At 49.3% G+C, this 25,856-nt stretch overlaps 1 protein-coding gene across 1 annotated transcript in view; it reads right to left on the minus strand.

Moving 5' to 3' along the window:
* Positions 1-25,856, minus strand: part of LOC147107934 (ubiquitin-associated and SH3 domain-containing protein A-like) — a 310,971-nt gene that overhangs the window by 239,442 nt on the left and 45,673 nt on the right. The window contains exon 3 of the mRNA XM_086007359.1: positions 16,113-16,299. Coding sequence (XP_085863485.1) covers positions 16,113-16,299 — 187 coding nt within the window. The remainder of the gene's footprint in view (positions 1-16,112; positions 16,300-25,856) is intronic.

The raw sequence follows: 25,856 nt of genomic DNA on the forward strand, positions 1-25,856 counted from the left end.
GCAATCGGTACTTCGGTTTCATTGCCAGGTGTATCAGATCGTGGTGTGGAGTTGACGTTTTCCAGTGACTCTAGGATCTGGTCAGCATGGCGTCGTACAATGCTCTCTCCAACATCCACGGTATACATTAGAGGTCCTTGCCGTGTACAGATCGTTCCTGGCTGCCATTTCTCTGTGCGGTAGTCCCGGGCCAAAACTGGTTGACCTATCTTAAAACTCCTGGTCGGCCTTTCATTCATATTCTGAAACTGCCTGTTCTCCACATCTTTTCTGATGTTTGGCTTAACCAAATCCAAGCGGCATCGTAGTCTTCGATTGAAGAACATCATGGCTGAAGTTTGGTTGGTAACCGCATGTGTCGCATTCCGGTAGGCAAACAAGAAGTTATCCACCTTGTGTTGTAGGGGTATATCTTCATTACACATTGCCTTGATAGCCTTCTTGAATGTTTGAACAAACCTCTCGGCCAATCCATTAGTGGCTGGATGATATGGGGTGGATGTGTAATGCTTAACACCATTGTTCTTTAAGAACCTTCGGAACTCTTCAGACACAAACTGTGGTCCATTGTCAGAGCAAATCTGTTCAGGCAGCCCATTCCTGGTGAATATTGTTCGTAAAACTGTGATAGTTTTTTCCGTGGTGGTTGAGGACATTTTTATTACCTCTGGCCACTTTGAATGTGCATCCACCGCAATTAAAAACATTGAGTCCATAAAGGGACCAGCAAAATCAATGTGCACCCTTTGCCATGGAGATGAGGGCCACTCCCATGGATGTAGAGGGGCTTGTGGTGGGGCGTTTTGGACCTTCTGGCATCCTGTACAGCTCTTGGTCATCTCTTCGGTTTCTCTATCGATTCCCGGCCACCACATAAACGCTCTGGCTAAGCTCTTCATTTTTACCCCTCCCAGATGACCCTCATGAAGCTCATTGAGCACTCTATCCTTCAATTTGGGTGGAACTACTACTCTGGATCCACACATCAAGGTTCCTCTGCACACTGACAGCTGTTCTCTTCTTGGCGAGAATGCTGGCAGCAGTGGTTCACCATGTGCTGGCCATCCCTTCACCGTTAAATCATAGACCCAGGAGAGTGTCGGGTCATTTCGTGTTTCCTTTTCTATGTTTGCATTCGTCACAGGGAGACATTCGACTATAGTCGAGTGGAATAACTCCACTGGATCCACTGCCAGTTCTTCTTCCACCGTCGGCAACGGTAGGTGCGACAATCCATCAGCATTCCCATGCTGTTTAGTTCCTTTGTACTCGATGTCATATTGGTGTGCCCCTAGGAAAAGGGACCACCTCTGCAGCCGTTGTGCCGTCATTATCGGTACGCCCTTCTGAGGGTTGAAAATGGAGACGAGAGGTTGATAATCAGTTAGTAGAGTAAATTTCTGACCGTGCAGGTAGTGATTGAACTTCTTCACCCCCAACACCAGGCTGAGGGCCTCTCTGTCAATCTGGGCGTAGTTACGCTCGGCTGAAGTTAACGAGCGTGACGCAAAAGCTATCGGCCTCTCTGAACCATCAAGGAATTTATGTGACAGTACCGCCCCAATGCCGTAGGGAGACGCATCACATGTCAGTCTTATCGGTAGTGATGGGTTGTAGTGAGCCAATACTTCTCTTGAAGTGATTAGGTCCTTACTCTTCTGAAAGGCCCGCTTACATTCATCGCTCCATTTCCATGCTACTCCCGTTCATAGTAGGGCGTTCAGTGGATGCAGAATTGTGGACAAATTCGGCAAAAACTTATGGTAGTAATTCACCAATCCGAGGAATGACCTCAGTTGCGACACATTTTCAGGCGCTGGAGCCTTAACTACCGCTTCAATTTTGTCAGGGGACTTATGCAACCCCTCTTCATCAATCACGTGGCCACAATACGATATCTGTTTCTTAAAAAACTCGCACTTGGGGCGATTGGCTCATAGCCCATGTTCACGTAGTCTAGTGAGCACCTGCTCTAGGTTGGCAAGGTGTTCACTGTCATCTTCACCTGTCACTAGGATGTCGTCCAAGTAACACTGAGTCCCCGGAATCCCTTGCAGGACTTGTTCCATCGCTCTTTGCCATATCGCTGGAGCTGATGCTACTCCGAATACCAGTCGATTATACTGGTAAAGACCTTTGTGAGTGTTTATCGTGAGATACTTCCTAGAGGATTCTTCAACCTCCATCTGCAAATATGCTTGTGCTAGGTCAATTTTTGTAAAACGCTTCCCTCCAGATAGTGAGGCGAAGATATCTTCTATCCTTAGAAGAGGATATTGTACTGTGTGAAGGACTGGGTTCACCGTCACCTTGAAGTCCCCACAGATGCGAACCTTCCTTGGCTCCTCAGACTTATTGTTTAACATTTTCTTCATGACAGGAATGATGGGTGTCGCCCACTCGCTCCAGTCTACCTTAGATAACACGCCTGCATTCTCCAGATTCTCCAGCTCTGCCTCGACGGCTGGGCGAATTGCATATGGTACCGGTCTTGCTTTGAAAAACTTGGGAATTGCATTCTCCTCTATTTTTATCGAGGCGGTTACGCCTTTAAGAGTGCCCAGTTCTTGTTGAAATACCTCTTTGGCGTCAGCTAAGATTGTTGACAATCGTCCAGGAGTGACGGCGTCATCCTTTTTACCAGCCACCGTCAGTGCCTGAATGGAGTGCCAGTCTAAACTTATCTTTCTGATCCATTCACATCCCAATAACGGTGGTCCACCATCTTGCAGAATGTAGAGATGCAATTTCCGTATTTTCTTGCCGTTGAATTTGACAGGCACCCTTATTTTTCCTCTGGGGTATACTTTTTGCCCCGTATACGTACTCAAGACAATGGATGTCTCTGTCAAGGGTATGTGTGAGAATAGCCGCTCGTAGTCTTGTCGATTCATGATGGTTAGCGCTGATCCTGTATCCAATTCCATTTTGACTTGGGACCCTGCTATCGTGAGGGTGACCCAAATGGTTCGGTGATCCTCTTTTGCGATTACGTTGTGAAGTTTGAGACAGCTTAGTCTCTTGTTCCCGGATTCACTATCGCTCATCTGGCCTTCGGAACTACTGTCCGTCATCTTTTGTACTTTCCTGTACGGTTCCTTAGTAGCCTTTCTGTTGTCGTTGGTCTTCTTCCCAGACCTGCAAACTCGTGCAATGTGTCCCATCTTTCCGCATTGCCTGCATATTTTGTCCTTGGACCAGCAGTCCTTCTGGTCATGGTTTGTTCTGCCACAGCGATAACATTTTGCAAATCCCCGTGTCATTTCATGGGTGCCGTATTCCTGTGGCTTTTGCTGTATTTCCGCAGCTCCCCTTGCTGCTGCTTCGTACGATACTGCCACGCTGAAAGCCTTATCTAGCGTCAGCTCTTTCTCTGAGAGTAACCTCTTCTGGGTTCCTTCACTCAGGAGTCCACAGACAAATTTGTCCCGCAAGGTATCTGCCAGTCCTGCTCCGAACTGGCAGTGCTTTGATAGCTTGCGTAGTTCCGTAAGGTAATCAGCATTGCTCTCATTTTTATGCTGATTTCTCCTGTGGAATTTAAATCTTTCTGCTATCAGCAGCGGTGTAGGATTTAGGTGTTCCTGTAGGATAGCAACAATTTCGTTAAAACTCTTCGCCTTCGGTTTGGCTGGAGTAATCACGTCCCACAATAGGCCGTACGTTCTTGCGCCCATTAAATTTAGCAATACCGATGCCTTTTTCTCATCGGCTATTTCGTTTGCCTCGCAATATACCTCGACTCTTTCCACATACGTGGTCCAGTCTTCTATTGCATTATCGAAGGCAGTGATATCGCCAGTCTTTGGCATCTTGAAAATCTAAGATGGCGCCTCCCGCGCTTTGCCTTCGTCCCCAATGGATCAAAATGGCGCCTCCCGCGCTTTTCCTTCTTCCCCGCCGAGTTAAGATGGTGCCTCCCGCCCTTTCCCGCCGCTGCCGCTACTCTCCGTGGTATTTTTATTTTTCTATCGCGCTTCAATATTTGCTCCGTTAATTGAAGAACCGTTCCCGTCGTGGAGCGGACCCTCTGGGACACTTCCCTCCCTCTTCTTAGGTCCGAACGCTGCCCGGCTTCGAAGCACCGGCCGTGCCCTGTGTGCTCCACCCTCTCTCTCTCTCTTTGCTTCCCGACTCGCTGCCCGGCCCAGTTGCAGAGCCACCCGATCGAGCTCTAGCCCGCCGCAGCCCAGGAAGAATCAGTGCACTACCTGCCACCAGCCCGATTAGCTGGGAAACCACAGACTGGAGAACCAAGCCTGGCTCTCGACAGTCTCTCCTGCACTTTTCAATTCGATGATTTGGAGGACGGTTGCCCACGGTCGACGCCCGTTTCTCGAGTTTCTTTGGATTATTATTATTTTTTTTTCTTTCTTCTGGCTTCGACCTTCAATAACGCCGTCTGAGGTGCTGCCGAGTTGCAGGTAAGTTCGTTTCTTACTCGTCGCCAGTATTATGTCCGTGTATAATTGAGACACGGACTGCAGGAGTTGATTATAACAAGTCTTTACTGAATGGAGACAACCTGGAAACTGAAACTACAGAAGCCTGCTAGGGCCTTTTATACAGGGGTGGTCACTGCCGGTACTGCAGTCTGAGACCAGTTATTCCCTTAATGGTACATACACAACACACCCAGGAGCGTGAGCACAACGACCTTGCGCTCACCTCCTCAGCTATTTGCAGCCAGGCTGCCTTTGTCTGCTGAGGAGGCTTCCTCCAGCCATCGAGAGAGAACAGAACATTCCTGCACAATTTACTCCCTCCACGAGAGAATGGAGGGAGTCATCATCAAATGGAGGAGCAGCCTTCGATCTTGCAGCAGTCATTTTCAGAGGACCCATTTTCAGGAGCAGCATAAACCAAATGAAATGCAAAGGTTACATGGGCCCCTTAAAAGACAATGGAAGACGTCAGCAGAGGCGAGCAACAAACCCGAACCCACTGATTGGGCCGGGTAGCACGCACGGCAGGCTTAATCAGCCCAGTTAAATTAAAATCATGATTTCAGAGTGGCTGAAGCTGGCAGCGTGACCGGAAGCCGCCGACACTCAACCCGACTCTGCTGGGAAATTTGCGGCCAAAGTATTTGTTTAATTTCTCTGTCACTTCCTTATTCCCCATTATAATTTTTCCTGTCTCAGCCTGTAAGGGACCCACATTTACTTTTGCTAATCTTTTCCTTTTTACATACCTATAGAAGCTTTTTTTAAATTTTTATTCATTGATGGGATGTGGGTGTCGCTGGCTAGGCCTGCATTTAGTACCCATCCCTAATTGCCCTTGAGAAGATGGTGGTGAGCCGCCTTCTTGAACCGCTGCAGTCCATATGGTGTAGGTACACCCACAATGCTGTTAGGAAGGGAGTTCCAGGATTTTGGCCCAGCGACAGTGAAGGATCGGCGATACAGGTCCAAGTCTGGATGGTGTGTGGCTTGGAGGGGAACTTGTAGGTGGTGATGTTCCCATGCGTCTGCTGCCCTTGTCCTTCTAAGTGGTAGAGGTCACGGGTTTGGAAGGTGCTGTTGAAGGAGCTTTGGCGAGTTGCTGCAGTGCATCTTGTAGATGGTACACACTGCAGCCACAGTGCGCCGGTGGTGGAGGGAGTGAATGTTGAAGGTGGTGGATGGAGTGCCAATCAAGCGGGCTGCTTTATCCTGAATGGTGTCAAGCTTCTTGAGTGTTGTTGGAGCTGCACTCATCCAGGCAAGTGGAGAGTATTCCATCACACTCCTGACTTGTGCCTTGTAGATGGTGGAAAGGCTTTGGGGAGTCAGGAGGTGAGACACTCGCCGCAGAATTCCCAGCCTCTGGCCTGCTCTTGTAGCCACAGTATTTATATGGCTGGTCCAGTTCAGTTTCTGATCAATGGTAACCCCAGGATGTTGATAGTGGGGGATTCAGCGATGGTAATGCCATTGAATGTCAAGGGGAGATGGTTAGTGTTAAGTCCGTGAATGATTTAGACACGGACTAGCAGGAGTGAAAACAAACAGATGTTTACTGGTGGAAGTCCATAACGAATCTAAACAACAGAGGCTCTCTAGCGCCTTTTATACAGGGGTGGTCACTGCCGGTACTGCAGTCTGAGACCAGTTATTCTCTTAAAGGTACATACACAACAATTCCTCCCCTTTTAGATAAACAGTACATAACATTCATTTAACAACTAAATGATAACGAATTACAATCACAATTACGGTTACTAGATACAGTGGTTAAGTTTAAGCAATTATAAGTTCAGTCTTTGAGGAGGCTTCCTGATTCTGTCTGGATAACGCCTCTTTGGGGTAACAGGTTCTTCTGGCAATGTTGAGTCGGAATCAATGTCGTTGTTTGGTTCATCTGCTTCCAATATTACGGGTTCTGCGGTAGCTGTAATTGGAACGTCGATTTCATTACCAGGTGTATCAGATCGTGGTGTGGAGTTGACGTTTTCCAGTGACTCTAGAATCTGGTCAGCTTGGCGTCTTACAATGCTCTCCCCAACGTCCACGGTATACATGAGAGGTCCTTGTCGTGTACAAATCGTTCCTGGCTGCCATTTCTCAGTGCGGTAGTCCCGGGCCAAAACTGGTTGACCTATCTTAAAACTCCTGGTCGGCCTTTCATTCATATTCTGAAACTGCCTGTTCTCCACATCTCTTCGGACGTTTGGCTTAACCAAATCCAAGCGGCATCGTAGTCTTCGATTGAAGAACATCATGGCTGAAGTTGTCCACCTTGTGTTGTAGGGGTATATCTTCATTACACATTGCCTTGATAGCCTTCTTGAACGTTTGGACAAACCTCTCGGCCAATCCATTAGTGGCTGGATGATATGGGGCAGATGTGTAATGCTTAACACCATTGTTCTTTAAGAACCTTCGGAACTCTTCAGACACAAACTGTGGTCCATTGTCAGAGCAAATCTGTTCAGGCAGCCCATTCCTGGTGAATATTGTTCGTAAAACTGTGATAGTTTTTTCCGTGGTGGTTGAGGACATTTTTATTACCCCTGGCCACTTTGAATGTGCATCCACCGCAATTAAAAACATCGAGTCCATGAAGGGACCAGCAAAATCAATGTGCACCCTTTGCCATGGAGATGAGGGCCACTCCCATGGATGCAGAGGAGCTTGTGGTGGGGCGTTTTGGACCTTCTGGCATCCTGCACAGCTCTTGGTCATCTCTTCGATTTCTCTATCGATTCCCGGCCACCACACAAACGCTCTGGCTAAGCTCTTCATTTTTACCCCACCCAGATGACCCTCATGAAGCTCATTGAGGACTCTATCCATCAACTTAGGTGGAATTACTACTCTGGATCCACACATCAAGGTTCCTCTGCACACTGACAGCTGTTCTCTTCTCGGCGAGAATGCTGGCAGCAGTGGTTCGCCATGTGCTGGCCATCCCTTCACCGTTAAATCATAGACCCGTGATAGTGTCGGGTCATTCCGTGTTTCCTTTTCTATGTTTGCATTCGTCACAGGGAGACATTCGACTATGGTCGAGTGGAATAACTCCATTGGGTCCACTGCAAGGTCTTCTTCTTCCACCGTCGGCAACGGTAGACGTGACAATCCATCAGCATTTCCATGCTGTTTAGTTCCTTTGTACTCGATGTCATATTGGTGTGCCCCTAGGAAAAGGGACCATCTCTGCAGCCGTTGTGCTGTCATTATTGGTACGCCCTTCTGAGGGTTGAAAATGGAGACAAGAGGTTGATGATCGGTTAGTAGAGTAAATTTTTGACCGTGCAGATAGTGATTGAACTTCTTCACCCCCCACACTAGGCTGAGGGCCTCTCTGTCAATCTGGGCATAGTTACGCTCGGCAGAAGTTAACGAGCGTGACGCAAAAGCTATCGGCCTCTCCAAACCATCAAGGAATTTATGTGACAGTACCGCCCCAATGCCGTAGGGAGGCGCATCACACGCCAGCCTGATTGGCAGTGCTGGGTTGTAGTGAGCCAATACTTCCTTTGAAGTGATTAATTCCTTACTCTTCTGAAAAGCACGTTTACAATCATCGCTCCATTTCCATGCTACCCCCGTTCGTAGCAGGGCGTTCAGTGGGTGCAGAATTGTCGACAAATTCGGCAAAAACTTATGATAGTAATTCACCAACCCGAGGAATGACCTCAGTTGCGACACATTTTCAGGCGCTGGGGCCTTAACAACCGCTTCAATTTTGTCCGGGGACTTATGTAACCCCTCTTCATCAATCACGTGGCCACAATACGGTATCTGTTTCTTAAAAAATTCGCACTTGGGGCGGCTGGCTCACAACCCATGTTCCCGTAGTCTAGTGAGCACCTGTTCTAGGTTGTTAAGGTGTTCACTGTCATCTTCGCCTGTTACAAGGATGTCGTCCAAGTAACACTGAGTCCCCGGAATCCCTTGCAGGACTTGTTCCATTGCTCTTTGCCACATCGCCGGAGCCGATGCTACTCCGAATACCAATCGATGATACTGGTAAAGACCTTTGTGAGTGTTTATCGTGAGATACTTCCTAGAGGACTCTTCAACCTCCATCTGCAAATATGCTTGTGCTAGGTCAATTTTTGTAAAACGCTTCCCTCCAGACAGTGAGGCGAAGATGTCTTCTATCCTTGGAAGAGGATATTGTACTGTGTGAAGGACAGGGTTCACCGTCACCTTGAAATCCCCACAGATGCGAATCTTCCTTGGCTCTCCGGACTTATTGCTTAACGTTTTCTTCATGACAGGAACGATGGGTGTCGCCCACTCGCTCCAGTCGACCTTAGACAACACACCCGCCTTCTCCAGACTCTCCAGCTCTACCTCGACGGCTGGGCGAATTGCATATGGTACCGGTCTCGCTTTTAAAAACTTGGGAACTGCATTCTTTTCTATTTTTAACGAGGCGGTTACGCCTTTAAGCGTGCCCAGTTCTTGTTGAAATACCTCTTTGGCGTTAGCTAAGATTGTTGACAATCGTCCAGGAGTGACGTCGTCATCTTTTTTACCGTCCACCATCATTGCATGAATGGAATGCCAATCCAAGTTTATCTTCCTGATCCATTCCCGTCCCAATAACGGTGGTCCACCATTTGGCAGTATGTAGAGATACAATTTCCGTATTTTCTTGCCATTGTATTTGACAGGCACCCTTATTTTTCCTCTGGGGTATACTTTTTGCCCCGTATACGTCGTCAAGACGATGGATGTCTCTTTCAAGGGTATGTGTGAAAATAGCCGCTCGTAGTCTCGTCGATTCATGATGGTTAGTGCTGATCCTGTATCCAATTCCATTTTAACTTGGGACCCTGCTATCGTGAGAGTGACCCAAATGGTTCGGTGATCCTCTTTTGCGATTACATTGTGAAGTTTGAGACAGCTTAGTCTCCTGTTTCCGGATTCACTATCGCTCATCTGGTCTTTGGAACTACTGTCTGTCATCTTTTGTACTTTCTTGTACGGTTCCTTAGTAGCCTTTTTGTTGTCGCTGGTCTTCTTCCCAGACCTACAAACTCGTGCAATGTGTCCAATCTTCCCGCATTGTCTGCATATTTTGTCTTTGGACCAGCAGTCCTTCTGGTCATGGTTAGCTCTGCCGCAGCAATAACATTTTGCAAATCCCCGTGTCATTTCGTGGGTGCCGTATTCTTGTGGTTTTTGTTGAATTTCTGCAGCTTCCCTGGCTGCTGCTTCATACGATACTGCCACGCTGAAAGCCTGATCTAGCGTCAGCTCTTTTTCTGCGAGTAACTTCTTCTGTGTTCCTTCACTCAGGAGTCCACAGACAAATTTGTCCCGTAGGGTATCTGCCAGTCCTGCTCTGAACCGGCAGTGCTTTGATAGCTTGCGCAGTTCCGTAAGATACTCAGCATTGCTCTCATCTTTGTGCTGAGTTCTCCTGTGGAATTTAAATCTTTCTGCTATCAACAGCGCTGCAGGGTTTAAGTGCTCCTGTAGAACAGCAACAATTTCGTTAAAACTCTTCGCCTTCGGTTTGGCTGGAGTAATCAGATCCCGCAATAGGCCGTACGTTCTAGCGCCCATTAAGTTTAACAATATCGATGCCTTTTTCCCCTCCGCTATATCGTTTGCCTCGAAATATACCTCTACTCTGTCCACATACGTGGTCCAATCCTCTAATGTATTATCAAAAGCAGTGATACAGCCAGTCTTCGGCATCTTGCAAATCTAAAATGGTGCCTCCCGTGCTTTGCCTTCTTCTCCGATTTAACAAAATGGCGCCTCCCGCGCTTTGTCTTCTTCCCCGCTGTTGTTAGCGCTGCTTTCCACGGTTTCTTGCGCGTATTCTTTTTCTTTTATTATTTTCCCGTCGTGGAGCGGACACTCTGGGACACTTCCCTCCCTCTTCTGAGGTCCGAACGCTGCCCGGCTTCGAAACACCGGCCGCGCCCTGTGTGCTCCACCCTCTCTCTCTCTCTTTGCTTCCCGACTCGCTGCCCGGCCCCGTTGAAAGGCCACCCGATCGAGCTTCAGCCCGTCGCAGCCCAGGAAGGATCAGAGCACTACCTGCCACCAGCCCGATTAGCTGGGAAACCACGGACCGAGGAACCCAGCCTGGCTCTGGAAAGTCGCTCCTGCAAAGCCTTGAACCCGATGATTGACGGTCGACGCCCGTTTCCCGAGTTTCAATGGCCTCTATTTTTTTTTTCTTCTGGCTCCGACCTTCAACAACGTCGTCGGAGCTGCTGCTGAGTTGCAGGTAAGTTCGTTTCTTTACTCATCGCCAGTGTTAAGTCCGTGAATGATTTAGACATGGACTAGCAGGAGTGAAAACAAACAGATGTTTACTGGTGGAAGTCCATAACGAATCTAAACAACAGAGGCTCTCTAGTGCCTTTTATACAGGGGTGGTCACTGCCGGTACTGCAGTCTGAGACCAGTTATTCTCTTAAAGGTACATACACAACAGTTAGAGTCTCGCTTGTTGGAGATGGTCATTGCCTGGCACTTGTGTGGTGCGAATGTTACTTGCCACTTGTCAGCCCAAGTCTGAATGTTGTCCAGGTCTTGCTGCATATGGACATGGACTGCGTCAGTATCTGACGAGTCTCGAATGGTGCTGAACAGTGTGCAATCATCAGCGAACATCCCCACTTCTGACCTTATGATGGAGGGAAGGTCATTGATGAAACAGCTGAAGATGGTTGGGCCTAGGACACTGCCCTGAGGAACTCCTGCAGTGATGTCATGTGATTGAGATTACAGTCTGTTTTAATGTCTCTCGCTAGTTTACTCTCATATTCTATTTTCCCTTTCTTTATCAATTTCTTGGTCCTCCTTTGCTGAATTCTAAAATCCTCCCAATCCTCAGGCTTACTACTCTTTTTGGCAACATTATAAGCCTCTTGCTTTGATCTAATACTATCTTTATCTTCTCTTGTTAGCCATGGTTGGACCACTTTTCCTGTGGGGTAATTGTGCCTTAACGGAATTTATTGTAAATTATGTATTAATTCTTTAAATGCTAGCCATTGCTTGTCTATCATCATACCTTTTAATGTCGTTTTCCAATTTACCTTAGCCAACTAGCCCCTCATACCTACGTAGTTTGCTTTGTTTAGATTTAAGGCCCTAGTTTCAGATTTAACTAAATCACTTTCAAACTCAATATAAAATTCTATCATATTATGGTCACTTTTCCCTAAAGGCCCCTTTACTACAAGGTTATTAATTAACCCTGTCTCATTGCACAATACTAGGTCTAAAATAACCTGTTCCCTAGTTGGTTCCTCAACATACTGATCTAGAAAACTATCTTGCATACATTCCATGAATTCGTCCTCCACACTATTACTGCAAATTTGGTTTGCCCAGTCTATATGTAGATTAAAGTCTCCCATGATTACTGTATCGTGCTTGTTACACGGACCTGGAGCTGGATAGTGGGATTAGGCTGGATAGCTCTTTGTTGGCCGGCGCGGACACGATGGGACAAAATGGCCTTCTTGCATGCTGTAACTTTCTATGATTCTATGATTCTATAATTTCCTGATTTATACTCTGCCCTACATTACAATTACTGTTTGGGGGCCTATAAACAACTCCCACCAATGTTTTCTGCCCCTTGCTGTTTCTTAGCTCCACCCAAACTGATTCTACTTGATTTTCGGAGCTAAGATCCTTTCTCTCGACTGTCTTTATCCCATCCATTATTATCAGGGCTCCCCTCCTCCTTTTCCATTTTGCCTATCCCTTCTAAAAGTTAAGTATCCTGGAATATTTAGTTCCCAACCTTGGCCACTTTGCAACCACGTCTCTGTTATGGCTATTAGATCAAACCTGTTAAATTCTATTTGCGCTATTAATTCATCTATTTTGTTGCGAATGCTTCGCGCATTCAGATATCGTGCCTTTAGCTTTGACTTATTTCTCTTTTTCCCTGATGTCACCTTAGTCACTGATGCCTTATTACCTTTGTTACTCTCTCTGCCCTTTCCTGACCCACTCTGCTTATTTTTACCCAAAACTCTACTCTGCTCTAGAGCCTTGACATTGCTATTGCTGCTTTTAAATTTACTCTTTCCTGAATCCTCCCACCCGCCCTTCATCAGTTTAAAGCCCTAGCTACTGCCCTAGTTATTCGGTTTGCCAGGACACTAGTCCCAGCCTGGTTTAAGTGAAGCCCGTCCCAACGGAACAGCGCCCTCTTTCCCCAGTACTGATGCCAGTGCCCATGAACTGAAACCCCTTCCTCCCACACCGCTCTTTGAGCCACGCATTTAAACCTAGAATCTGTTTGTCCCTCTGCCAATTTGTGCGTTGCTCAGGTAACAATCCAGAGATTATTACCTTTGAGGTTCTGCTTTTTAATTTAGATCCTAGCTCCTCAAACTCCCTCAGCAGAACCTCATTCCTAGTTTTACCTATGTCGTTGGTTCCTACGTGGACCACGACAACTGGATCCTCCCCCTCCCACTCCAAGTACTTCTCCAGCCGCGAGGAGATGTCTTTAACCCTGGCACCGGGCAGGCAACACAACCTTCGGAACTCCCGGTTGCGGCTGCAGAGAACAGTATCTATCCCCAAACAGGACTATACTGTCCCCTACCACAACTACATTCCCTTTCACTCCCCCCACTTGAATGGCCTCCTGCACCATGGTCAGCTTGCTCATCCATCCTGCAGGCTTTTCCCTCATCCACACAGGCAGCAAGAACCTCATACCTGTTGGACAAGGGCAAAGGCTGAGGCTCCTCCAGCACTGCACCTGGGGTCCCCTTAACTGCCTGAGTTGCAGTCACACCCTCCTGTCCCTGACCACTAACCAGACCTGTACCACTACCTAACCTAAAGGGTGTGACTGCCTGCTGGATCAAAGTGTCCAGGTAACTCTCCCCGTCCCTGATGCCCCGCAATGTCTGCACCTCAGACTCCAGCTTAAAAACTCTGAGTTGAAGTTCCTCAAGATGCAGGCACTTACTGCAAACGCGGTTGTCTGGGATCACAATGCTCTCCACAAACTCCCACATGCTGCAATTGCGGCACACCACCTGCACTGCCCTCCCTATATGACCTTGTTTTATTTAATTAAATTTAATTAAATTTGTAAATCGGTAACTTAGTTTACAGTGTAATTTCTTGACTACTTATTTGATCTAGATTAAGTTAAGGGTGCTGAAATTAAATATCTACCTGTAACACAAAGCACTACAAGTAGTGGAGGCAAAAAGCAACAACTCCTTCGCCCTCTTCTCCGAATTCCCACCCGTTCCAAATTCCCAAATAAAACACTCTGTTCAAATCCACTCCATTTAATCCCGCTCTGTGTAGTCACTGCTGTAATGTAGGAAACGCGGCAGCCAATCTGCACACAGCAAGCCCCCACAAACAGCAATGTGATAAAGACCACATAATCTGCTTTAGTGATGTTGATTGAGGGATAAATATTGGCCAGGACACTGGGGATAACTTCCCCGCTCTTCTTCAAAATAGTGCCATGGGATCTTTTACATTCACTTGAGAGGGAAGACGGGGCCTCGGTTTAATGTGTCATCAGAAAGACAGCACCTCTGACAGTGCAGCGCTCCCTCAGTACTGCACTGGGAGTGTCAGCCTAGATTTTTGTGCTCAAGACTCTGGAGTGGGACTTGAACCCACAATCTTCTGACTCAGAGGCGAGAGTGCTACCCACTTTTTTTTATATATTATTTATTGAACATTAAAAACATTTACAACATCGAAATCATTCCATTGCATCATACAAATCCATTCCGCCGCTCTGCACAGCCATTCCTCCACCACATATTAACATCAAAACCTGAAGTTTAATTTGTCTCCCATAACATTAACTAATCTATTGTACTTTAAAAATTGATCAGTAATCATGGCTCTGAATAAGGGAAGTGTGTCTGATAATCCCCCCATCATTTAATCTCCGGCCCTTCCCTCCTCTCATGCTCCTTCTCAACTTTTCAGGCAGCTGTGGCTTTCTCCTGCAGCCTCCGGCTCTTTTTCGTCCCCTGTTTGAAACTTCCCTGCAGTTTCAGCCTCTTCCTTACATTAGGTTAGGGCCAAGGAGCTGCCTCTTCTCCCTCCTTTTGCCCCTCACTAACCTTTCCCTTTCCACACGATGCCATCCCACACCCCACTTCCATGTCTTTGTCCCCCTCTGACTCTTCACTCTCGAGCTCTTCTGTAACCTCCCGTCCGTGCTCTCCGTCAGATACATAGGGCTGGATTTTCATTGAGGAGACGGGTAGGAGGCGGGACTACAACTTTTGGGGTTGTAGTCCTGTGTCCATCGAGTTCTAGCCAACCCACGCGATTTAGACTTGATTGACCTTGTTGAGCCCACCCAGCGGGCTCAGCAGGCCAATTAAGGGCAACCCGGCAACAGGTGACGTCACAGATTGAAATTTCATCTGTCAAGACCTTTTGACAGATGAAATATCAGCGTTTCACAGCTGTTTGAAGCTGTCAAACACTGACAATCTGTACTCCAGGTTAATTCCTTCCTCTCAGGATGATTTACAGATCTCCCCGGAACAGAAAGCAGAGGCTGCAGATTTTGACAGCTGGCGGCCATTCTGCTTTCTGTGCCGGTGAGATGAGGGACTCCCGAGACCTGAAGGAAGGAAGGCTGTAAAGGTAAGTAAAGGTTAGTAGAACTTCTTTAAACACTTTACACAGACCAAACACACTTACCTCTGCACTCATGCACCCATCACTCAACTGAACACTGGACATCTCGACCCCTCCAAGCCCTTCATCCCGACGGCCCGCCTCGCTAACTTGGCGTGGTTTGGAGCTGTCGGGAATCCCACATTACAACAATGAAAATAGGGATTAGGCTAAAAACTGCCTCTTAACTATCTGTTAACGGGCAGTTAATTGGCACTAATCCCCTTCCTGCCTCGGGGAGGTGGGTCCCAGTGCGGGGCGGGTACCCTCCTCCTTTGAAACTGGCATGGAGGCGTGTTGGGGGCGGGATGGGGTCGGGACCCCCGATTTCAGGATTTTAAATCTCCACATGCCTCCAACCCCAACTCCATGGCCCAATGAAAATCCAGCCCATAATGTCCCTTAGAGAGTATTCCTGCTATCACGGTTTCTCCAACAGAACCACTCCCTTCGGCCTCATCTCTACCGCTGACCCTTGCTCCCCGTTTCTTCTCTCTCTGGAACAATGGCGCATCTGCACCTATTTTGCTCCCTTCTGGCATCCTGCTGACCCTTTAAGGCTCCTGCCTCTTGCACCCTCTCCTTGTCTTGCCCCCTCCTGCTCCCCGAGATGTTCTCTGAGGTGCCTGGCTGCAGTTTAAGGGCCAAAAAGGCCCTAAAACCTGAAAAAAACCTGAAAAAGCCTCTAAAAACCCACCACCAACGTTTTACAAACTCACTCCAAGTCCCTGCAGTAATCAAGCACCCAGCAGCACTTGCTCACTCCTAGCTCCTCCCACCTAGAGAGTACGACTCACTGAGCCACAGCTAACACTGGTGTGTGTGTCACGGTATCGCACCAAGGAAGTACAGAGGAAAAAGTCTATTCAGCCCAACTATCGCATCCCTCACTGGAAACCTACCATGAGTTCTACATTAAAGACTATATAAAGGCAAATAGTTGTTGATGTAACACATCACCAATGTTAAAAAAATTTGCTAATATTAAACAGGAAAGAACCTTACTGTGAAGAATTGGCAGAGAGTAATGTGCGGGAAGACTTCATGCGCTCGATTCCTACCACAACGCTGTTGGCTTTCGGTCCAGAACACCATCAGTTTGTCCCAGAGTGGACCTGATGGACACAGGTACAGAACATACTCTTGTGGGATGAGATCATCTAGAGTGGGATCATTCCGATGAGCAAATACCCTGTTGAAAAAAAAATTCTTCATCAATCTATGTGGGGTAAAACTTGAAGTGGATCGGAGTGGGTAATCTCAATCGAAGAGCTCCCACTAGTACAAGCAAGGATGACTGAATGCCTCTGTAAATTCTAGGGTCCCAATTGTAAGTGGGGGACGGGAAGGGAATATGTGACGGCGGAAGTGGGCAGTGAGTCCATAACTGCACGAGACGTGGAGGCTCGGCCTCATTTCCATAATGCTTCTGAGTTTCCCATCCACATTCAGTGAGAACTAGTGGGGTGCCCCATGGACCTGTACTGGGGCCTCAGCTTTGGACTATATTAGTAAGTAACTTGGATGAAGGAATAGAGAGCCGTGTATCTAAGTTTACTGATGACACGAAGTTAGGTGTCACAATAAGTAGTGTAGATGGGAGCAGAAAGTTGCAAAGGGACATTGATAGATTTAGTGAGTGGGCAAAACTGTGGCAGATAGAGTTCAATGTGGGGAAGTGTGAGGTCATCCACTGTGGACCCAAGAAAGATAAATCGGAGTATTATCTAAATAGTGAAAAGCTAGGAATGGTGAAGGAGCAGTGAGATATAGGGGTCCAACTACAGATCACTAAAAACTAGTAAAAGAAAAGAAAGACTTGAATTTATATAGCATCTTTCCCTGGTTCAATAAGGAGTGTCGAAGAACATGCCAGGAGCAGCACCAGGCATACCTAAAAATGAGGTGCCAACCTGGGGAAGCTGCAACACAGAACTACATGCATGCTAAAAAGCAGAAGCAGCATGCTATAGACAGGCTGAGTGATTACACAAATAATGGATCAGATCAAAGCTCTACAGTCCTGCCACAACCAGTTGTGAATAGTGGTGGACCATTAAACAACTAACGGGAGGAGGAGGCTCCATGAATATCCCCATCCTCAATGATGGTGGAGCCCAGCACGTGAGTGCAAAAGACAAGGCTGAAGCGTTTGCAACCATTTTCAGCCAGAAGTGTCGAGTGGATGATCCATATCAGCCTCCTCCTGAGGTCCCCACCATCACAGAAGCCAGTCTTCAGCCAATTCAATTCACTCCACGTGATATCAAGAAAAGGCTGAGCGCACTGGACACAGAAAAGGCTATGGGCCCTGACAACATCCCGGCTATCGTGCTGAAGACTTGTGCTCCAGAACTAGCCACACCTCTAGCCAAGCTGTTCCAGTACAGCTACAACACTGGCATCTATCCAACAATGTGGAAAACTGGCCAGGTATGTCCTATCCACAAAAAGCAGGACAAATCCAATGCGGCCAATTACCGCCCCATCAGTCTACTCTCAATCATCAGGAAAGTGATGGAAGGTGTCATCGACAGTGCTATCAAGCGACACTTACTCACAAGTAACCTGCTCATGGATGCCCAGTTTGGGTTCCTCAAAGACCACTCGGCTCCTGACCTCATTACAGCCTTGGTCCAAACATGGACAAAGGAGCTAAACTCCAGAGGTGAGGTGAGAGTGACTGCCCTTGACATCAAGGCAGCATTTGACAGAGTGTTGCATCAAGGAGCCCTAGTAAAACTGAAGTCAATGGGAATCGGGGAAAACGCTCCACTGGCTGGAGTCACACCTAGCACAAAGGAAGATGGTTGTGATGGTTGAAGGTCAATCATCGCAGCCCCAGGACATTGCTGCAGAAGTTCCTCAAGGCAGTGTCCTAGGTCCAACCATCTTCAGCTGCTTCATCAATGACCTTCCCTCCAACATAAGGTCAGAAATGGGGATGTTCGCTGATGACTGCACAGTGTTCAGTGCCATTCACAACTCCTCAGATAATGAAGCAGTCAATGCCCACATGCAACAAGACCTGGACGGCGTTCAGGCTTGGGCTGATAAGTGGCAGGTAACATTCGCGCCACAGAAGTAGCAGGCAATGACTATCTCCAACAAGCAAGAGTCTAACCACCTCCCCTTGACATTCAATGGCATTACCATCGCCAAATCCCCACCATCAACATCCTGGGGGTCACCATTGACCAGAAACGTAACTGGACCAGCCACATAAATATTGTGGCAACAAGAGCATGTCAGAGGCTAGGTATTATGTGGCAAGTGTCTCACCTCCTGACTCCCCAAAGCCTTTCCACCATCTACAAGACACAAGTAAGGAGTGTGATGGAATACTCTCCACTTGCCTGGATGAGTGCAACTCCAACAACACTCAAGAAGCTTGACACCATCCAAGACAAAGCAGCCCACTTGATTGGCACCCCATCCACCACCTTAAACATTCACGCCCTCCACCACCGGCGTACCGTGGCTGCAGTGTGTACCATCTACAAGATGCACTGCAGCGATTCGCCAAGGCTTCTTCGACAGCACCTCCCAAACCCCCAACTTCTACAACATAGAAGGACAAGGGCAGCAGGCGCATGGGAACACCACCAGCTCCAAGTTCCCCTCCAAGTTACACACCATCCTAATTTAGAAGTATATCACCGATCCTTCATCGTCGCTGGGTCAAAATCCTGGAACTCCCTAACAGCACTGTGGGAGTACCTTCACCACATGGACTGCAGCAGTTCAAGAAGGCGGCCCACCACCACCTTCTCTGGGGCAATTAGGGATGGGCAATAAATTCTGGCCTTGCCAGTAACGCCCACATCCCATAAACGAATTTAAAAAAAAGAGGGTGTATGATGCATGTTAGGTGAATTCTTCAAGGACGAACCAGACCAAATACAGTAAGTTGAGAGGAGATGTGAAGATGAAAATAAGATTGGCAAAGAGAGAATATGAGAGTAGAATGGCGGTTAACATAAAAGGGAACCCAAAAATCTTCTACCGTCATGTAAACAGTAAGCGGGTAGTAAGAGGCGGTGTGGAGTCTATTAGAGACAAAGAAGGTGATATATGCTCAGAGGCGCAGGGCAAGACTAGAATACTCAATGAATACTTTGTATCGGTGCTTACTAAGGAGGTGGATGCTGACAAAATATCGGTAGAAGTGGAAAAGGTAGAAGCAATGGAAGGGGTGAAAATTGACAGAAGGAACAGGGAGAGGCAATATACACTTAATGGCACAGTTTTAAAGAGTGTGCAGGGACAGAGAGACCTGGGAGTTAATGTGCATAGGTCCCTGAAGGTGGCAGGGCATATTGAGAGAGTGGTTAACAAAGCATATAGGGGGAAAAATTCAGTATCGCCCCATTTGGGGCGCCATTATTGGCCGTGCGCAAAATTTCGCCTCCGATGACAAACTTGGCTTTTATCGCTCCTGGAGGTGATTGGAGTGCTAAATCAGGCGCTACACACCTGTCTTAAGGCGCAAAGGCCGAGGAGTGAGGCGCTACCTCAGAGCGCTGGCGAAGCAAGGAAAGGCAAATCAAAATGAACCTGCAAAGTGCTGCTCAGTACCCAAAACTCCTTCACACAGCGTTGAATCTCTCCAGAAGTCTCTCTCTCTCTCTCTCAGAATGCATGGTGCAAAAATGTCACCAACAAAAAAAGGCAGGAAGCGGTCGCCTTTAAATAGCGCTCCCCCAGTCCCTTTCTGACTGCAAAATGCTCCCCTTAACCTGTCGTTGCTAGCGGCAGGCGGTAAGGCAGGGGGTGCCACTCAATATCCGGACCGGGGCTTTGCGCACTCGATTGACGGCATGATCTGCCGGTGCAGGAGATCGTGGCGGTAGTGTTTAGCGCCGCCGCAAAATGTCTAGTTAATTTCGCGAGCGGCGTAAACATCTCTGCGCCCGGGCGCTAGTTGCTTTGCTCCCCATTAACGCCCTCTTAAGGTGCTAACGGGAGGCGCAAACAACTGAATTTTTCCCCCATTGAGTACAAAAGTAGAGAAGTTATGCTGAACCTTTATAAAGCGCTGGTTAGGCCACAACTGGAGTATTGCGCCCAGTTCTGGTCACCACACTTTAGGAATGATGTGAAGGCCCTTGAGAGGGTGCAGAGGAGATTTACCAGAATGGTTCCAGGGTTGGGGGATCTTAGCTACAAGGACAGGTTGGAGAAGCTGGATTTGTTTTCATTAGAGCAAAGGAGGTTGAGGGGTGATTTGATAGAGGTGTACAAGATTATGACTGGTTTAGATAGGCTAGACGGGGAAAGGTTGTTCCCACTAGTTGATGGTACAAGGACTAGGGGAGCAGATTTAAGTTTTTGGGCAAGTTACAGAGGGGACATGAGAAAAATCTTTCTTATGCAGCGAGTGGTGATGACCTGGAATTCGCTGCCGACAGAAGTGGTGGAGGCGGAGACACGCAATGTTTTCAAGGGGAGACTGGATAGGCACATGAGGGAAATAAACTTGCAGGGCTACGGGGATAGAGCGGGGGAATGAGCCTGACTGAGAGCTGGAACGGACTCGTGGGCCGAATGGCCTCCTTCTGAGCCGTTATGACTCTATGACGTCCCAAAGAGCTTTACAGCCAATGAAGCACTTGAGAAGTGTAGTCACTATTGTAATGTAGGAAATGCAGCTGCCAATTTGTGCACAGCAAGCTCCCACAAACAGCAATGTGATAATGACCAGATAATCTGTTTTTTTAGCAATGTTGATTGAGGGATAAATATTGGCCAGGACACCGGGGAGAACTCCCCTGCTCTTCTTCAAAATAGTGCTATGGGATCTTTTACATCCACCTGAGAGACCAGACAGAGCCTCAGTTTAACATCTCATCTGAAAGATGGCATCTCCGACAGTGCAGCACTCCCTCAGTACTACAGTGGAGTGTCAGCCTAGGTTTCGATGCTCAAGTCTCTGGAGTGGGACTTGAACCCACAACCTGCTGACTCAGAGGCAAGAGTGCTAACAACTGACACTGTACACTGTATCTATATATATAAAGCGGTTCTTCTGTCTGTCATTCCGTCTGTCTGTCTGTCTGTCTGTCTGTCTGTCCGGCTATACACTCTCAAGTTATAGAGCGTACCTACACGTGTGTTACATCAAAAGAAAGCTTACGATTCCAGAACGGTCGTAAGCGTATTTACGTTTCGGTGAGACAAAAATTGTGCTCGCGGTATCCAAAAAACGTTCAAAATTCCGCTCATTATTTGCTCATTAGCATTGAGTGACGTCAAGGTCAACCAATCGTACGGTCGAGCGACCCGACGGTCGACCAATCGCTGCGTGGCGGGGGCGGGTTCCTGGCGCGTGCGGGCGGGCCCGCCTAGAGTCGAGTGACGGAACGATTGACCAATCCTACACTTCAGTGACCTGTGGGCGGGCCTTATCGTTCTGAACCGAGGTGAGTCGCCGCCATCTTGATTCCAAACTTTTCATTTCTTTTTCCCGCATTCAGCGTCTTTAAAAAAAAAGTTGCTTTTAAAACACATAGAGGGAGAAATTGGGTGAGTAGCGCCACCTGTTAGCGCCTAAAGAGGCAGTCAGTGGCTGTAGCACCACTGGCTGCGTCTCCGGCGATATTCAGTAGGGGCGCTAATGGTGGCGTTAGGCATTTGCGCTGCGCCGCCACCGATGACGTCATCGGTGTGCGCAGCGCCCCATTTGTGCCCCGTTCGCGATATTTGGTAGCGACCGCCGCAGTTGCGCCGCTCGCTACCCGTGCCCGGTTCATGGGGCCTTACTGTGCCGGCAGCGGCGCAAGTTAAGGTGGAGGTGTGGGGCGGCCGCTTTTTCGGCGGCCGTCTGCCAGCACCTCCGTCCCCGGCCTCCTAAACCGCCCCCCCCCCCGCGGCATTGCCGGCTGTTTCCCGAGAGCCCGGCATTTCTCCTTGGTGCTGGGCTCATTTGCCGGCACTCGCGAGCGGGGATCGCGCTGTTGCAGGCACCTCCCCCTTAACAGTGGGAGGAAGGCCTGCAGTACCGCAGCGTGCCGTGCCGCAGCGTGTGGCGCTGCAGCACGTTGCGCAGCGATAATCAGTTTCAGCGCCCTAAGAGGGACGCGGAGCGCCTCGAGCCTCGCCCCGTCTCCCTCGAGGGGCACTGAAACGGAATTTCTGGCGATCGGTATCACTCCGATCGCTGCGCTAATTCCTGCGCACAGGCGACTTTTGCGCCACTTTGGCGCCCCAACCCAATTTCTAAGCCATATTGTTTTTTAAAAAAGTTAATTACTTTCTAAATCTTTTATCTAATCTCATTAATTTTCCTACCTTTCCCCGTTTTCGCAGGTAGGCCTCGAAGCCTGGGCGTCTGTTGCCAGCCATGCTGGACCCTAGGCAATTGTTTTGTGGGAAGCTCCTCCTATCCGTCACCCCCCACCCCCCCTTCGGTCTCCCCCGTCCCCCCCCTCTCCTCGGTCCCCCCTGTCTCGTTGCTCCCGCGTCCACTGACTCAGGCGGGAGCACGGGGTCTCCTGGGCGGTTGTGCCCGTCTCTCTCTCTTCCTCGCTCGGCGATCTTGAAGCTGCCTCGGGCGGGGGGGCGGGGCTCGGAAAGCGGGGCTCTCGGGAGTGCGGGGCGGGCGTGCGGGGCGGGCGGGGCTGCCGGGGCTCGGAGAGCAGGGCTGCCGGGGTTCGGAGAGCGGGGCTCTCGGGAGTGCGGGACGGGGCGGGGCGGCCGGGGCTTGGAGAGCGGGGCTCTCAGGATTGCGGGGCGGCTGGGCCTGGGAGAGTGGGGCTCTCGGGAGTGCGGGGCAGGGCAGTGCGGGGCGGGGTGGCCGGTGCTCGGGAGGACGGGGGCTCGGAAGGGGGGGAAGGGTTACCCCGGCAACCGGCCATGGCCGTCTCTCACAGCCTCAAGGCGGCTCACGCCTGTTCCCGGGGCTTGGCTCCATTTGCGGCCGCGGGCCACTCGCCCTCTCTCTCTCCTTCCCTCTGTCTCTCTCTCCTTCCCCCCCTCCCCCCTTCTCTCCCCCCGCCCCCCCTTCTCTCCCCCCCGCCCCCCCTTCTCTCCCCCCTCCCCCCTTCTCACCCCCTCCCCCCTTCTCCCCCCTCCCCCTTCTCTCCCCCCTTCTCTCTCCCCCGCCCCTTCTCTCCCCCGCTCCCCCCTTCTCTCCCCTCCCCCCTCCCTCTCCCCCCTCTGCCCCCTCCCCCCACCCCCCTCCCCCTCCCTTCCCCCTCCCTCCCCCCTCCCCTCCCCCCTCCCCCCTCCCCCCTCCCCTACCCCCTCCCCTCTCCCCCCTCCCTCCCCCCTCCCTTCCTCCCTCCCTCAGTCGCACTCTCTCTTCCCCCCAGTCGCTCTCTCTCTTCCCCCCAGTCGCTCTCTCTCTTCCCCCAGTCGCTCTCTCTCTTCCCCCCAGTCGCTCTCTCTCTTCCCCCCAGTCACTCTCTCTCTTCTCCCCAGTCGCTCTCTCTCTTCCCCCCAGTCGCTCTCTCTCTCTCTTCCAACAACAACATACCCTCGAAAAAGCCTCGGCACCGCCGGGCACTCCAGCTAGTATTGTATAAGTGGACAGAAAGCAGAGAGTAGTGGTGAGCGGCTGTTTTTCAGGCTGGAGTGTAGTATACAGTGGTGTTCCCCAGGGATCGGTGTTGGGACCACTGCTCTTTTTGATATATATTAATGACCTGGACTTGGGTATACAGGGCACAATTTCAAAGTTTGCAGATGACATGAAACTTGGAAAAGTAGTAAACAATGAGATGGATAGTAACAGACTTCAGAAGGACATAGACAGACTGGTGAAATGGGCAGATGCAATTTAACACAGAGATGTGTGAAGTGATGCATTTTGGTAAGAAGAATGAGGAGAGGACATATAAACTAAACGGTACAATTTTAAAGGGGGTGCAGGATCAGAGAGACCTGGGGTTATAAGTACATAAATCTTTGAAGGTGGCAGGACAAGTTGAGAAGGCTGTTAAAAAGACATACGGGATCCTTGGCTTTATTAATAGAGGAACAAAATCATAGAATCATAGAATGGTTACAGCACAGAAGGAGGCCATTCAGCCCAATGAGCCCGTGCCGGCTCTCTGCAAGAGCACCTCAGCTAGTCCCACTCCCCCGCCCTTTCCCCGTAGCCCTGCACATTTGTTTCCTTCAGGTACTTAACCAACTCCCTTTTGAAAGCCACGATTGAATCTGCCTCCACCACCCTTTCAGGCAGTGCATTCCAGATCCTAACCACTCGCTGCATAAAAAAGTTTTTCCTCATGTCACCTTTGGACCTTCTGCCAATGACCTTAAATCTGTGTCCTCTGATTCTCGACTCTTCCACCAATGGGAACAGTTTCTCTCTATCTACTCTGTCTAGACCACTCATGATTATGAACACCTCTATCAAATCTCCTCTCAACCTTCTCTGCTCTCCCTTCAAGAATTTATCCAATTACCTTTTGAAAGATACAATTGAATCTGCTTCCACCACCCTCTGTCTATGCTGTAACCATTCTATGGTTCTATGATTCTATGAGCTCAACATCATCTCAGCTAATCCAATACAACATCCGAGAGGTCAGGGCAGGGGCGTCTCGCCACGATCAGTGGGGAACGGGGGGTGTGAATGTGTTTGGGGATCTGACCACAGTTGAGAGCGGATTTGGGGGGGTAGCCCAGTGCAAGGGAGGCCCAAGCCTTCCTTGTGAGGCCCAGAGCACTCCTGGCCCACAAGAAAACCTGAAAAATAATTGGTTTAATTATCTGCTGGCCCAGGATCCTGCTCCAGACTTGTCTGACAGGGGAGACAGCACTGCCACCGCCCCCCACCCCGCTCCCGCCACACATGCTACCCCCACCGATTACCTCCCTCCTCCAATGCCCTGATTCCCCTCCCCCGCTCCTCTCTCCCTGCTCCCGAGGAGATAGTTTAGTTACAGACTAGACACATTCCCACAAGTGGGAAAAGAAGGGCATCCAAAGCTAGAGCTCCCAGGATCACTAAAGATATGGGGGGGAAAATTCAGTTGGTTTGCTCCTCCCGTTAGCGCCTTAAGAGGGCGCTAATGGGGCACAAAGCAACCAGTGCCCGGGCGCGGTGATGTTTGCGCCGCTCGCGAAATTAACTAGACATTTTGCAGCAGTGCTAAACACTACCGCCACGATCTCCTGCGCCGGCAGATCATGACGTCAGTCGAGCGTGCAACGCCCCCATAGCGCCCGGACCAGATATTGAGTGGCGCCCCCTGCCTTGCTGCCTGCCGCTAGCAACGACACGTTGAGGGGAGCATTTTGCAGTCAGAAATGGTCTGGAGGAGCGCTATTTAAAGGCGACTGCTTCCTGCCTTTTTTGTTGGTGACATTTTTGCACCACGCATTCTGAGAGCGAGAGAGAGACTTCTGGAGAGATTCAACACTGTGTGAAGGAGTTTTGGGTCCTGAGCAGCACTTTGCAGATTCATTTTGATTTGCCCTTCCTTGTATCGATTTAGAAGGGACTATAGGGGCTGCACTCTGAGCTCTTTCCCTGGGCCTCTCCATTGTTCTTTCCAGCAGATTTGATATACAGGTCTCTCCAGGCCGAGATTCAAGGCTGCAATGAGCAGGATGTGAATGGAGAGCAAGATCAATCCTCCTCTTTAAGAACTGGCCGGCACCATTGTGTCTGTGTTCTATTGCTGACTGACATCACATGAGCTTCGCCAGCGCTCTGAGGTAGCGCCTCGCTCCTCGGCCTTTGCGCTTAAGACAGGTGTGTAGCGCCTGATTTAGCGCTCCAATCACCTCCAGGGG

The sequence above is a fragment of the Somniosus microcephalus genome, chromosome 14, assembly GCF_052327205.1.
Source record: "Somniosus microcephalus isolate GS21.2 chromosome 14, FLI_Smic_1.0, whole genome shotgun sequence".
Taxonomy (NCBI): domain Eukaryota; kingdom Metazoa; phylum Chordata; class Chondrichthyes; order Squaliformes; family Somniosidae; genus Somniosus; species Somniosus microcephalus.